The sequence below is a fragment of the Gallus gallus genome, chromosome 30 (genome assembly GCF_016699485.2).
Source record: "Gallus gallus isolate bGalGal1 chromosome 30, bGalGal1.mat.broiler.GRCg7b, whole genome shotgun sequence".
NCBI classification, from domain to species: domain Eukaryota; kingdom Metazoa; phylum Chordata; class Aves; order Galliformes; family Phasianidae; genus Gallus; species Gallus gallus.
Genome location: NC_052561.1, coordinates 61,774 through 75,852, shown reverse-complemented (window position 1 = coordinate 75,852; position 14,079 = coordinate 61,774). Strand labels below are relative to the sequence as shown.

General features: G+C 66.0%; 1 protein-coding gene across 4 annotated transcripts in view; it reads left to right on the top strand.

Moving 5' to 3' along the window:
• EVI5L (ecotropic viral integration site 5 like) overlaps window positions 1–13,198 on the top strand; it is a 34,914-nt gene extending 21,716 nt beyond the window's left edge. For 2 of the 4 annotated variants that reach the window (XM_025145755.3, XM_025145754.3), the window contains 5 exons: window positions 889–1,041; window positions 3,261–3,407; window positions 6,194–6,289; window positions 6,401–6,496; window positions 9,870–13,198. In XM_025145755.3, coding sequence (XP_025001523.1) covers window positions 889–1,041; window positions 3,261–3,407; window positions 6,194–6,289; window positions 6,401–6,496; window positions 9,870–10,070 — 693 coding nt within the window. In that variant the 3' untranslated portion in view covers window positions 10,071–13,198. The remainder of the gene's footprint in view (window positions 1–888; window positions 1,042–3,260; window positions 3,408–6,193; window positions 6,290–6,400; window positions 6,497–9,869) is intronic. The other 2 variants (XR_005842210.2, XM_025145756.3) reach the window with 2 other exon arrangements.
• The last annotated feature ends 881 nt before the right edge of the window (window positions 13,199–14,079 follow it).

The window sequence follows — 14,079 nt, the reverse complement described above, 5'->3', positions numbered from 1 at the left end:
TTATCCCAATGTCTGTGTCCCTCATCCCAATGTCTGTGTCCCTCATCCCAATGTCCGTGTCCCTCATCCCAGTGTCAAGATCCCTTATCCCATTGTCTGGGTCCCTCATCCCAATGTCTGTGTCCCTCATCCCAATGTCTGTGTCCCTCATCCCAATGTCTGGATCCCTCATCCCAATGTCTGTGTTCCTCATCCCAACGTCTGCGTCCCTTATCCCAATGTCTGGGTTCGTCATCCCAATGTCTGTGTCCCTTATCCCATTGTCTGCGTCCCTCATCCCAAAGTCAGGATCCCTCATCCCAACGTCTGCGTCCCTTATCCCAATGTCTGTGTCCCTCATCCCAATGTCTGGGTCCTCCATCCCAATGTCTGAGTCCCTCATCCCAATGTCAAGATCCCTTATCCCAATGTCTGTGTCCCTCATCCCAATGTCTGTATCCCTTATCCCAATGTCTGTGTCCCTCATCCCAACGTCTGAGACCCTCATCCCAATGTCTGTGTCCCTCATCCCAATATCAGGATCCCTCATCCCAATGTCTGTGTTCCTCATCCCAACGTCTGCGTCCCTCATCCCAACGTCTGCGTCCCTCATCCCAATGTCTGCGTCCCTCATCCCAAAGTCAGGATCCCTCATCCCAACGTCTGCGTCCCTCATCCCAATATCTGTGTCCCTCATCCCAATGTCTGGGTCCATTATTCCAACATCTTTGTCCCTCATCCCAATGTCTGCGTCCCCCACCCCAATGTCTGCATCCCCCACCCCATCCCCCACCCCCCTCCTTCCCACCTGATTCCCTCATCCCAACACTCGGGGTCCCTCATCCTCTCTCTGGGTCCCCCCCTGACCCCCCGACCCCCCGGCTGTGCCGCTGACCCCGTGGGGTGCAGGCGGGCCGTGCGGGGGGGCGCTGGAAGGATTCCCCGCGGCGGAGCAACGCCAACGCGCTGCAGGAGGCGGTGGTGGCAGCGCGGCTGCGGGAGGCTCAGGCCCAGGCTGAGCTGCGGGCGCTGCGGCAGCGGGTGCTGCAACTGGAGACACAGGTGGGGAGGGGAGGGGAGGGGAGGGGACGGGAGGGGAGGGGGCTGAGCTGGGCGCCGTGGGGATGGAAGGGGGGGGGGGTGGGTGCTGAGCTGGGGGGGCTGGAATGGGAGGGCTGGGGGGGTGGGTGCTGAACTGGGGGGCTGGACTGGACAGACTGGGAGGGCTGGGAGGGCTGGGGGGGTGGGTGCTGAATTGGGGGGCTGGACTGGACAGACTGGGAGGGCTGGGAGGGCTGGGGGGGGTGGGTGCTGAATTGGGGGGCTGGAATGGACAGACTGGGAGAACTGGGAGGGCTGGGGCTGTGGGTGCTGAAGTGGGGGGCTGGAATGGACAGACTGGGAGGGCTGGGGGGTGGGTGCTGAGCTGGGGGGCTGGAATGGGAGGGCTGGGAGGGCTGGGGGGGTGGGTGCTGAATTGGGGGGCTGGACTGGGAGGGCTGGGACAGAACTGGGAGTACTGGGCTTGTGGATGCTGAGCTGGGAGGCTGGACTGGGAGAACTGGGAGGGCTGGGGGGGTGGGTGTTGAAGTGGGGGGCTGGACTGGGAGAACTGGGAGTACTGGGCTTGTGGGTGCTGAGGTGGGGGGGTGTGGGTGCTGAAGTGGGGGGCTGGAATGGGAGTACTGGGAGGGCTGGGGGGGTGGGTGCTGAATTGGGGGGCTGGAATGGGAGGGCTGGGGGGCTGGGTGCTGAGCTGGGGGGGCTAGACTGGGAGTACTGGGAGGGCTGGGGGGGTGGGTGCTGAATTGGGGGGCTGGACTGGACAGACTGGGAGGGCTGGGAGGGCTGGGGGGGTGGGTGCTGAGCTGAGAGTGTGGGTGCTGAAGTGGGGGGCTGGACTGGGAGAACTGGGAGGGTTGGGGGTGTGGGTGCTGAGCTGGGGGGGCTGGACTGGGAGGGCTGGGACAGAACTGGGAGTACTGGGCTTGGGGGTGCTGAGCTGGGGGTGTGGGTGCTGAAGTGGGGGGCTGGACTGGACAGACTGGGAGGGCTGGGGGGGTGGGTGCTGAGCTGGGGGGCTGGACTGGGAGAACTGGGAGTACTGGGCTTGTGGGGCTGGACTGGACAGACTGGGAGAACTGGGAGGGCTGGGGGGTGGGTGCTGAGGTGGGGGTGTGGGTGCTGAGCTTGGGGGGCTGGACTGGGGGAAATGGGAGTACTGGGCTTGTGGGGCTGGACTGGGAGAACTGGGAGGGCTGAGGGTGTGGGTGCTGAAATGGGGGGCTGGACTGGACAGACTGGGAGGGTTGGGGGTGTGGGTGCTGAAGTGGGGGGCTGGAATGGACAGACTGGGAGGGCTGGGGGGGTGGGTGCTGAGCTGAGGGTTGGGTGCTGAGCTGGGGGGCTGGACTGGGAGAACTGGGAGGGTTGGGGGTGTGGGTGCTGAGCTGGGGGGCTGGAATGGGAGGGCTGGGGGGGTGGGTGCTGAATTGGGGGGCTGGACTGGACAGACTGGGAGAACTGGGAGGGCTGGGATCATGGATGCTGAACTGGGAGCACTGGGATTGCCAAACTGGAGGTGCTGGGGGTCTGTGGGTGCTGAACTGGGAGCACTGGGAGCTCCAAACTGGAGGTGCTGGGGGTAATGGGTGCCAAACTGGGGGTGCTGGGATCATGGATGCTGAACTGGGAGCACTGGGAGCGCCAAACTGGAGGTGCTGGGGGTAATGGGGGTCTGTGGGTGCTGAACTGGGGGTGCTGGGAGTGCCAAACTGGAGGTGCTGGGGGTCCATGGGTGCCAAACTGGGGGTGCTGGGATCATGGATGCTGAACTGGGAGTACTGGGAGCGCCAAACTGGAGGTGCTGGGGGTAATGGGGGTCCGTGGGTGCTGAACTGGGAGTGCTGGGAGTGCCAAACTGGAGGTGCTGGGGGTCCATAGGTGCCAAACTGGGGGTAATGGGGGTCCATGGGTGTTGAACTGGGAGCACCGGGAGCGCCAAACTGGAGGTGCTGGGGGTAATGGGGGTCCATGGATGCTGAACTGGGAGAACTGGGAGCGCCAAACTGAGGTGCTGGGGGTAATGGGGTTGGGGGCGCTGAATGGGGGGCGCTTCAGCTTATGGGGGCTGCGGGTGCCAAACCGGGCATACTGGCGGTGCTGGGACGCTGGCTGCTGAACTGGAGGTGCAGCGCCGGGCACGGCGGGGCTGGGAGGGGCGGCGCAGGAGGTGACAGAGCCGCCCCCCCCCCAATTCTGTCCCCCCCCCCCCCCCCCAGGGTCAGATCCAGCGCACGGTGCTGGGCCGTGCGGAGCAGACGTGCGCGGGGCTGCGGGAGCAGCTGCGTCTGGCGGCGGCGCAGAGCAAAGGGCTGCAGGCGCAGCTCAGCGAGAGCCACCGGAAGCACGCCGAGGCGCAGTGCAAGGTGGGCGGCACGGGGGCGGTGCGGGGTGGGCAGCACAGGGCAGGGCAGGGTGGGCAGTGCGGGGTGGGCAACCGAGGCGCAGTGCAAGGGGGGCAGCGCGGTGCGGTGCGGGGTGGGCAGTACAGGGTGGGCAGTGCAGGGTGGGCAGTGCAAGGTGGGCAGCCGAGGCGCAGTGCGGGGTGGGCAGTGTGGGGTGGGCAGCACAGGGCAGTGCAAGGTGGGCAGTGCGGGGTGGGCAGTACAGGGTGGGCAGTGCAGGGTGGGCAGCCGAGGCACAGTGCGGGGTGGGCAGCGCGGGGTGGGCAGCACAGGGCAGGGCAGGGTGGGCAGTGCGGGGTGGGCAGTGTGAGGTGGGCAGCACAGGGGTGGGCGGTGCGGGGTGGGCAGCGCGGGGTGGGCAGTACAGGGTGGGCAGCACAGGGGCAGTGCGAGGTGGGCAGTGCGGGGCGGTGCGGGGTGGGCAGCGGGGTGGGCGGTGCGGGGTGGGCAGCGCAGGGTGGGCAACCGAGGCGCAGTGCGGGGTGGGCAGCGCGGGGTGGGCAGCACAGGGCAGGGCAGGGTGGGCAGTGCGGGGTGGGCAGTGTGAGGTGGGCAGTGCGGGGTGGGCAATGCGGGGTGGGCAGCGCAGGGTGGGCAACCGAGGCGCAGTGCAAGGTGGGCAGCGCGGGGCGGTGCGGGGTGGGCAGCGCGGGGTGGGCAGTGTGGGGTGGGCAGTGCAGGGTGGGCAGCCGAGGCACAGTGCGGGGTGGGCAGTGTGAGGTGGGCAGCAGAGGGCAGGGCAGGGTGGGCGGTGCGGGGTGGGCAGTGCGAGGGGGTCCCTGGGGTCCCCATGTCCCATTCTATAGTGTCCCAGTTGTCACCTCCCATGGGGTCCCAATTGTCCCCTCCCATGGGGACCCTGAGGTCCCCATGTCCCCTCCCTTAGGATCCCAGCTGTCCCCTCCTGTGGGGTCCCTGAGGTCCCCATGTCCCATCCTACAGTGTCCCAGTTGTCACCTCCCATGGGGTCCCAACTGTCCCCTCCCATGAGGTCCCTGAGGTCCCCATGTCCCATCCTATGGTGTCCCAGTTGTCCCCTCCCATGGGGTCTCTGTCCCATTCTATGGTGTCCCAGTTGTCACTTCCCATGGGGTCCCTGAGGTCCCCATGTCCCCTCCCTTAGGATCCCAGCTGTCCCCTCCTGTGGGGTCCCTGGGGTCCCCATGTCCCATCCTACGGTGTCCCAGTTGTCACCTCCCATGGGGTCCCAACTGTCCCCTCCCATGGGGTTCCTGGGGTCCCCATGTCCCCTCCCTTAGGATCCCAACTGTCCCCTCCCATGGGGTCCCTGAGGTCCTCACGTCCCATTCTATGGTGTCCCAATTATCCCCTTCCATGGGGTCCCTGGGGTCCCCATGTCCCATCCTATGGTGTCCCAGTTGTCCCCTCCCATGGGGTCTCTGTCCCATTCTATGGTGTCCCAATTGTCCCCTCCTATGGGGTCCCTGAGGTCCCCATGTCCCCTCCTCTAGGACCCCAACTGTCCCCTCCCATGGGGTCCCTGGGGTCCCCATGTCCCATCCTATGGTGTCCCAGTTGTCACTTCCCATGGGGTCCCTGAGGTCCCCATGTCCCATCCCATGGTGTCCCAATTGTCCCCTCCTATGGGGTCCCTGGGGTCCCCATGTCCCATCCTATGGTGTCCCAGTTGTCCCCTCCCATGGGGTCTCTGTCCCATTCTATGGTGTCCCAGTTGTCACTTCCCATGGGGTCCCTGAGGTCCCCATGTCCCCTCCCTTAGGATCCCAGCTGTCCCCTCCTGTGGGGTCCCTGAGGTCCCCATGTCCCATCCCATGGTGTCCCGGCTGTCCCCCCCCATTGGGGTCCCTGAGGTCCCCATGTCCCATCCTACGGTGTCCCAGTTGTCACCTCCCATGGGGTCCCAACTGTCCCCTCCCATGAGGTCCCTGAGGTCCCCATGTCCCCTCCCTTAGGATCCCAGTTGTCCCTTCCCATGGGGTCTTTGTCCCATTCTATGGTGTCCCAATTGTCCTCTCCCATGGGGTCCCCGAGGTCCCCATGTCCCCTCCTCTAGGACCCCAACTGTCCCCTCCCATGGGGTCCCTGAGGTCCCCATGTCCCATCCTATGGTGTCCCAACTGTCCCCTCCCACGGGGTCCCTGAGGTCCCCATGTCCCCTCCCTTAGGATCCCAGCTGTCCCCTCCCGTGGGGTCCCTGAGGTCCCCATGTCCCATCCCATGGTGTCCTGGCTGTCCCCCCCCATTGGGGTCCCTGGGGTCCCCATGTCCCATCCTACGGTGTCCCAGTTGTCACCTCCCATGGGGTCCCAACTGTCCCCTCCCATGGGGTTCCTGGGGTCCCCATGTCCCCTCCCTTAGGATCCCAATTGTCCCCTCCCATGGGGTCCCTGAGGTCCCCATCTCCCATCCTATGGTGTCCCAACTGTCCCCTTCCATGGGGTCCCTGAGGTCCCCATGTCGCATCCCATGGTGTCCCAGCTGTCCCCCCGCATTGGGGTCCCTGAGGTCCCCATGTCCCATCCCATGGTGTCCCAGCTGTCCCCCCCCATTGGGGTCCCTGAGGTCCCCATGTCCCATCCTATGCTGTCCCAATGCCCCCTCCCACGGGGTCCCCATGTCCCTTCAGCTGTGTCCCCTCCTCGCCGCCCTTAAGCCCCCCTCACACCACCTCCCTCCCCTCACCCCCTGCCCCCCGGGGGGTGTCTGAGTGCTGTGGGGGTGACCCCCACGTCGGCGCTGTCCCCGACTGACCCCGATGTCCCCAGAGCAAGGAGGAGGTGATGGCGGTGCGGCTGCGCGAGGCCGACAGCATGGCAGCCCTGGCCGAGATGCGACAGCGTGTGGCTGAGCTGGAGATCCAGGTGAGGGGGGATGGGGTGAGGGGGAGGGGGCCGGGTTGGGGGGGTGGGTCGGGGTTGGGGGGTGGGGGGGGCCGAGGGGACGGGGTGACGGGATGACCTCTGCGCCCGCAGAGGGAGGAGGGGATGATCCAGGGGCAGCTCAACCACTCGGACGCCGCTCAGTACATCCGGCAGCTCAAGGACCACATCGACGAGCTCAAGGCTGAGGTAAGGCACCCATGGGTGCTGTGGTCCCCATAGCCTGCACCCATGGGTGCTGGGGTACCCGAATCCCGTGCCTACAGGTGTTGGGGGGTCTCTATTCTGCACCCATGGGTGCAGGGATACCCGAATCCCGTGCCTACAGGTGTTGGGGGGCCTCTGTTCTGCACCCATGGGTGCTGGAATACCTGAATCCTGGGCCTATAGGTGTTGGGGTGCCTCTGTCTTGCACCCATGGGTGCTGTGGTCCCTATAGCCTGCACCCATGGGTGCTGGGGTACCCGAATCCCGTGCCTACAGGTGTTGGGGGGCCTCTGTTCTGCACCCATGGGTGCTGGGGTACCTGAATCCTGTGCCTACAGGTGTTGGGGGGCCTCTGTTCTGCACCCATGGGTGCTGGGATACCTGAATCCTGTGCCTATAGGTGTTGGGGTGCCTCTGTCCTGCACCCATGGGTGCTGTAAGACCTCTATCCTGCACCCATGGGTGCTGGGGTACCCGAATCCTGTGCCTGTAGGTGCTGGGGTAGCTCTACCCTGCACCCATGGGTGCTGTAGGACCTATATCCTGCACCCATGGGTGCTGGGGTACCCAAATCCTTTGCCTATAGGTGCTGGGGTACCTCTGCCTTGCACCTATGGGTGCTGTAGTATATCTATTCTGCACCCATGGGTGCTGGGATACCCGAATCCTGTGCCTACAGGTGTTAGGGGGGTCTCTATTCTGCACCCATGGGTGCTCTGTAACCTCCACCCTGCACCCATGGGTGCTGTAGTACTGCAGGACCCATGCCCTGCACCCATGGGTGCTGTGGGATCGATGTCCTACACCCATGGGCGCAGGGCTCCAGGATATAGGGCCCCCAGCACCCATGGGCACAGGGTGGAGGTTACAGAGCACCCATGAGTGCAGGATATAGGGACCTCAGCACCCATGGGTGCGGGTAGGAGCCCCACAGCACCCATAGGTGCAGGATATAGGGATCTCAGCACCCATAGGTGTGGGTAAGAGCCCCACGGCACCCATGGGCGCGGGATAGAGGGACCTCAGCACCCATGGATGTGCATAGGAGCCCCACAGCACCCATGGGTGTGGGATATAGGGACCTCAGCACCCATGGGTGCGGGTAGGAGCCCCACAGCACCCATGGGTGCAGGATATAGGGACCTCAGCACCCATGGGTGCGGGTAGGAGCCCCACAGCACCCATGGGTGCAGGATATAGGGACCTCAGCACCCATGGGTGCGGGTAGGAGCCCCACAGCACCTATGGGTGCAGGATATAGGGACCTCAGCACCCATGGGTGCGGGATATGGGGACCTCAGCACCCACAGGTGCAGGACCAGGGCCCTGTAGCACCCATGGGTGTGGGATAGAGGGACCTCAGCACCCATGGGTGCAAGATATAGGGACCTCAGCACCCATAGGTGTGGGTAAGAGCCCCACAACACCCATGGGTGTGGGATAGAGGGACCTCAGCACCTACGGGTGAAGGATATAGGGACCTCAGCACCCATAGGTGTGGGTAAGAGCCCCACAGCACCCATGGGTGCAGGATAGAGGGACCTCAGCACCCATGGGTGTGCATAGGAGCCCCACAGCACCCATGGGTGCGGGCTGTACGTCCCCCCAACACCCTTCTTGTGCGGGCTGGGGGTCCCGCAGCGCCCACCCCCCGCTGTGGGGGTGCCCACGTCCCGCTCCCACGGCTGCCGCCTCCGTCCCCTCTCCGTGCTGTGGGGGTGGCGGCGGACGCCCCCCCGGGGCTGCTGTGGGTCGGAGCCGTCGGCGATGTCCCCGCGGTGCATTGACGGCTGCTGACGGCGTCCCCATCGTCCCCCGTCCCTCCTCCCTTTCTCTGCTCTCCCTCCGTCCGTCCCCCCCTTCGTCCCTTTGTCCCTTTGTCCTCTTCCCCCCCCACCCCCCCATCCTCGTCCCCGTGTCCCCATCGTCCCCATCCCCCTTTCCGTGTCCCCCCACTCCCCTTTCCGTGTCCCCATCCCCCTTTTCGTGTCCCCCCGTCCCCCTTTCCGCGTCCCCCCACTCCCCTTTCCATGTCCCCATCCCCACTGTCCCCATCCCCGTTGTCCCCACCCCCCTTTCCGTGTCCCCACCCCCCTTTCCGTGTCCCCATCCCCCTTTCCGTGTCCCCATCCCCATTGTCCCCATCCCCGTTGTCCCCATCCCCCTTTCCTTGTCCCCATCCCCATTGTCCCCATCCCCCTTTCCGTGTCCCCCCACCCCCCTTTCCGTGTCCCCCCCGCCCCCATTCCTCATCGCACCCCCTTCTCGTTGTCCCCACGCCCCCCATTCCCTCCCCCGTTCCCTCGTCCCCCATCTCTGTCCCCGTGCCGTTGTCCCCATCCCCGCCCCCCATCCCCGTCCCCCTCCCCGTCCCCACCCCCCCCGTCCCCCATCTCTGCCCCCCATCCCCATCCAAACCCCCGTCCCCATCCCCACCCCCCCTGCCCCCCATCCCCATCCCTGACCCCCATCCTCACCCCTCTGTCCCCACCCCCATCCATCCCCCCCATCTCTGCTCCCCATCCCCATCCCTGTCCCCCATCCCTGCCCCCATCTGTGCCCCCCAAACCCGTCCCCACCCCCCCTATCGCTGCCCCCCATCCCTGCCCCCATCTCTGCCCCCCCATCCCTGTCCCCCATCCCCTTCTCTGCCTCCCCATCCCTGCCCCCATCCCCATCCCCATCCCTGTCCCCATCCCTTCCCCCATCCCTGCCCCCCATCCCCATCTCTGCCCCCCATCCCTGTCCCCACCCCCCATCGCTGCCCCCCATCCCTGTCCCCATCCCCATCCCTGTCCCCATCCCCATCTCTGCCCCCCATCCCCATCTCTGCCCCCCATCCCCATCGCTGCCCCCCATCCCTGTCCCCATCCCCATCTCTGCCCCCCATCTCTGCCCCCCATCACTGCCCCCCATCCCCGTCCCCACCCCCCCATGTCTGCCCCCCATCCCCATCCCTGCCCCCATCCCTGCCCCCATCTGTGCCCCCCAAACCCGTCCCCACCCCTCCCACCCCTCCATTGCTGCCCCCCATCCCTGCCCCCCATCCCCATCGCTGCCCCCATCCCTGTCTCCCATCCCCATCCCTTCCCCCATTGTTGCCCCCCATCCCTGCCCCCCATCCCCATCTCTGCCCCCCATCCCTGTCCCCATCCCCATCCCCATCTCTGCCCCCATCCCTGCCCCCCATCCCCATCTCTGCCCCCCATCCCTGCCCCCATCCCTGCCCCCATCTCTGTCCCCATCCCCATCCCCATCCCTGCCCCCATCCCTGCCCCCCATCCCCATCTCCGCCCCCCATCGCTGCCCCCCACCCCCACCCCCATCCCCGCCCCCCCCCCCTCTGTCCCCGCAGATCCGGCTGCTGCGGGGTCCGTTGTCGTTCGGGGCGGTGGGTTTGGGGCCGCGCCTCGGGGACGACGACTCGTTGGGTTCCTCCGACGAGGAGCTGCCGCCCTTTGCTCTGCCCCACGGGGACATCGGAGACCTCGGGGACCTCGGGGACATGGGGGACAGCAGCGACAGCGACGCCGAGGGGGCGCCCACGGCACCGTGACCCCGCGGGGGACGGCGGTGGACCCACGGGGACGTGGGGGAACTTTGGGGGCGTCGGGGGACGGCGGTGACATCGGGGACGGCGGATTGGGGGGGTGGAGGGGTGGTGGGGGGGGGGGTGGGGGGCGTCCGGTCACCCCCGTGGGGTCACCCAGGGGGGCGCTGAGGACGTGGAGGGGGACCCGGGGGGCACTGAGGGACATCTGTGGGCCCCCCGGCACCCTTTGGGACCCCGAAGGACACCCCAAGGGACCCCCGTGGCACCCAGAGGACCCCGAGGGACACTTCGGGGACCCACAGCACCCAGGGGACGCCGAGGGGCACCCATTGGCCCCATTGCACCCAGGGGACCCCAAGGGACACCTATGGGACCCACAGCACCCAGGGGACCCCAAGGGACACTTCGGGGACCCATAGCACCCAGGGGACCCCAAGGGACACCTATGGGACCCACAGCACCCAGGTGACGTCGAGGGGCACCTATTGGGATCCACAGCACCCAGGGGACCCCAAGGGACGCCCACAGGCCCCATAGCACCCAGGGGACCCCAAGGGACACCTGTGGGACCCATAGCACCCAGGGGACATCAAGGGACACCCATAGGTGCTGTGACACCAATGGGACCCCAAGGGACACCCATAGGCCCCATAGCACCCAGGGGACCCCTATGGGACCCACAGCACCCAGGGGACCCCAAGGGACACCTATGGGACCCACAGCACCGAGGGGACCCCAAGGGACACCCATAGGTGCTGTGACACCCATGGGACCCCAAAGGACACCTATGGGACCCACAGCACCAAGGGGACCCCAAGGGAAACCCATAGGCCCCATAGCACCCAGGGGACCCCAAGGGACACCTATGGGACCCACAGCACCCAGGGGACGCCAAGGGACACCCATAGGTGCTGTGACACCAATGGGACCCCAAGGGACACCTATGGGACCCACAGCACCCAGGGGACCCCAAGGGACACCTGTGGGCCCCATAGCACCCATGGGACCCCAAGGGACACCTATGGGACCCACAGCACCCAGGTGACGTCGAGGGGCACCTATTGGGATCCACAGCACCCAGGGGACCCCAAGGGACGCCCACAGGCCCCATAGCACCCAGGGGACCCCAAGGGACACCTGTGGGACCCATAGCACCCAGGGGACATCAAGGGACACCCATAGGTGCTGTGACACCAATGGGACCCCAAGGGACACCCATAGGCCCCATAGCACCCAGGGGACCCCTATGGGACCCACAGCACCCAGGGGACCCTAAGGGACACCTGTGGGACCCACAGCACCCAGGGGACCCCAAGGGACACCTATGGGACCCACAGCACCCAGGGGACGCCAAGGGACACCCATAGGTGCTGTGACACCAATGGGACCCCAAGGGACACCTATGGGCCCCATAGCACCCATGGGACCCCAAGGGACACCTGTGGGACCCACAGCACCCAGGGGACCCCAAGGGACACCTATGGGACCCCACAGCACCCAGGGGACCCCAAGGGACACCTATGGGACCCCACAGCACCCAGGGGACCCCAAGGGACACCTATGGGACCTGTAGCACCCATTGGACGCCAAGGGATACCCATTGGCCCCATAGCACCCAGGGGACCCCAAGGGACACCTATGGGACCCACAGCACCCAGGGGACACCGAGGGACACCCAGAGGTGCCATGGCAGCCAAGGGACACCTATAGGCCCCAGGGGACATGAAGGGACATCCATGGGCCCCACAGCCCGCAGGGGACACCTATAGGTCCCAGGGGACACTGAGGGACACCCAGAGGTCCCATGGCAGCCAAGGGACACCTATAGGCCCCAGGGGACACCGAGGGACCCCCAGAGGTCCCATGGCAGCCAAGGGACACCTATAGGTCCAAGGGGACATGAAGGGACATCCATGGGTCCCATGGCACCAAGGAAACATTGAGGGACACCTATAGGGGACACCTATAGGTCCCAGGGGACACTGAGGGGCACCCAGAGGTCCCATGGCACCAAGGAAGCATCAAGGGACACCTATAGGCCCCAGGGGACACCAAGGGGCACCCGTGGGCCCCACAGCACCCAGGGGACACCTATAGGCCCCAGGGGACACTGAGGGTCACCCAGAGGTCCCATGGCAGCCAAGGGACACCTATAGGTCCCAGGGGACACCGAGGGACATCCATGGGCCCCACAGCACCCAGGGGACACCTATAGGCCCCAGGGGACACCGAGGGGCACCCGTGGGCCCCACAGCACCCAGGGGACACCTATAGGCCCCAGGGGACACCGAGGGACCCCCAGAGGTCCCATGGCAGCCAAGGGACACCTATAGGTCCAAGGGGACATGAAGGGACATCCATGGGTCCCATGGCACCAAGGAAACATTGAGGGACACCTATAGGGGACACCTATAGGCCCGGGGGGACATGAAGGGACACCCATGGGCCCCACAGCACCCAGGGGACACCTATAGGCCCCAGGGGACATGAAGGGACACCCATGGGCCCCACAGCAACCGGGGGACACCTATAGGCCCCAGGGGACACTGAGGGACATCCATGCACCCCACAGCACCCAGGGGACACCGAGGGACCCCCAGAGGTCCCATGGCAGCCAAGGGACACCTATAGGCCCCAGGGGACACCGAGGGACATCCATGGGTCCCATGGTACCAAGGAAACATCAAGGGACACCTATAGGGGACACCTATAGGCCCCAGGGGACACCGAGGGACATCCATGGGCCCCGCAGCACCCAGGGGACACCTATAGGTCCCAGGGGACACTGAGGGGACCCCACAGACCCCATGGGGGGCACTGATTGGGGGGGGGGGGAGGGGGGGGTGACAACACTGAGGGCCACCCATAGCACCGCCTGCAGGATCCAACCCTGGGGACACGGATATGGGGCGGGGGGGGGAGAGACGTTCCACCCCCCCACCCCCCCCCCAAAAAAAGGACCCGGTGCCATTCCTGCACCCAACGACCCCCAGGAAGTAATGGGGACCCCCCCCCCAAAAAAAAAAAGTGGGGGTGGCCCCGGGATGGGGTTGGATCCCCCCCCCCCCATTGCTGTTTATACCCTGTACAGACAAATACACTGTGGGCCAACGGGACCCCAAAAAACCACAGAGATTGGCCCCACAATGTTGTGTGACCCCCCCCGACCCCCCCCGGAATGGTCCCGGACCCCAAAAGAGCCGACATTCACCCCAAAATACCCCCCCCCCCCCCTTTAAGATATCTGCGATCCCCAAACCTTTGAGTTTTGCCCTACAAATGTCCCCATTAATGGGGGATTGGGGGGGGGGGGGGCTTTATTTCACCCCTCCGACACTGTATGGGGGGGGGTCTCAGTTTCGGGGGGGGGTCTCCGTTTCGGGGGGGGTCTCAGTTTCGGGGGGGGGGGGTTCATATATGTGTGTGGGGTTTGGGGTGTCCTCCTGGGCTCACGGTGCCCCCGGGGGGGTCCGGGATGGTGGCAGTTTTGGGTCGGTGGTCCTGGGCTTTGGGGGGGGGGGGGGGGGGGGGGGGGGGGCACCAGTATGCTCCCAGTGCCCCCAGTAACGTCCCAGCACAGCCCACTCCCCCCCCCCCCATCCATCACCGTTACCTCCCAGTATCCCCTCCTAATCCTTCCCAGTGCTCCCAGTCTCCTCCCAGTGCCCCCCCCCACTCCTTCCCAGTGCTCCCAGTCTCCTCCCAGTACCACCACCCCCCCCCCCGTTCCTTCCCAGTACCTCCTATTCTCATTGCTCCCAGTCCCTTCCCAGTACCCCCCCACTCCCTCCCAGTATCCCCCAGTACCCCCCCCCCCACACACACACACTCCTTCCCAGTGCTCCCAGTAACCTCCCAGTGCCCCCCCCCTCCCAGTATCCCCCAGTACCCCCCCACTCCTTCCCAGTGCTCCCAGTCCCTTCTCAGTACCCCCCACTCCTTCCCAGTGCTCCCAGTAACCCCCAATGCCCCCCCAGCTCCTTCCCAGTACCCCCCCTCCTTCCCAGTGCTC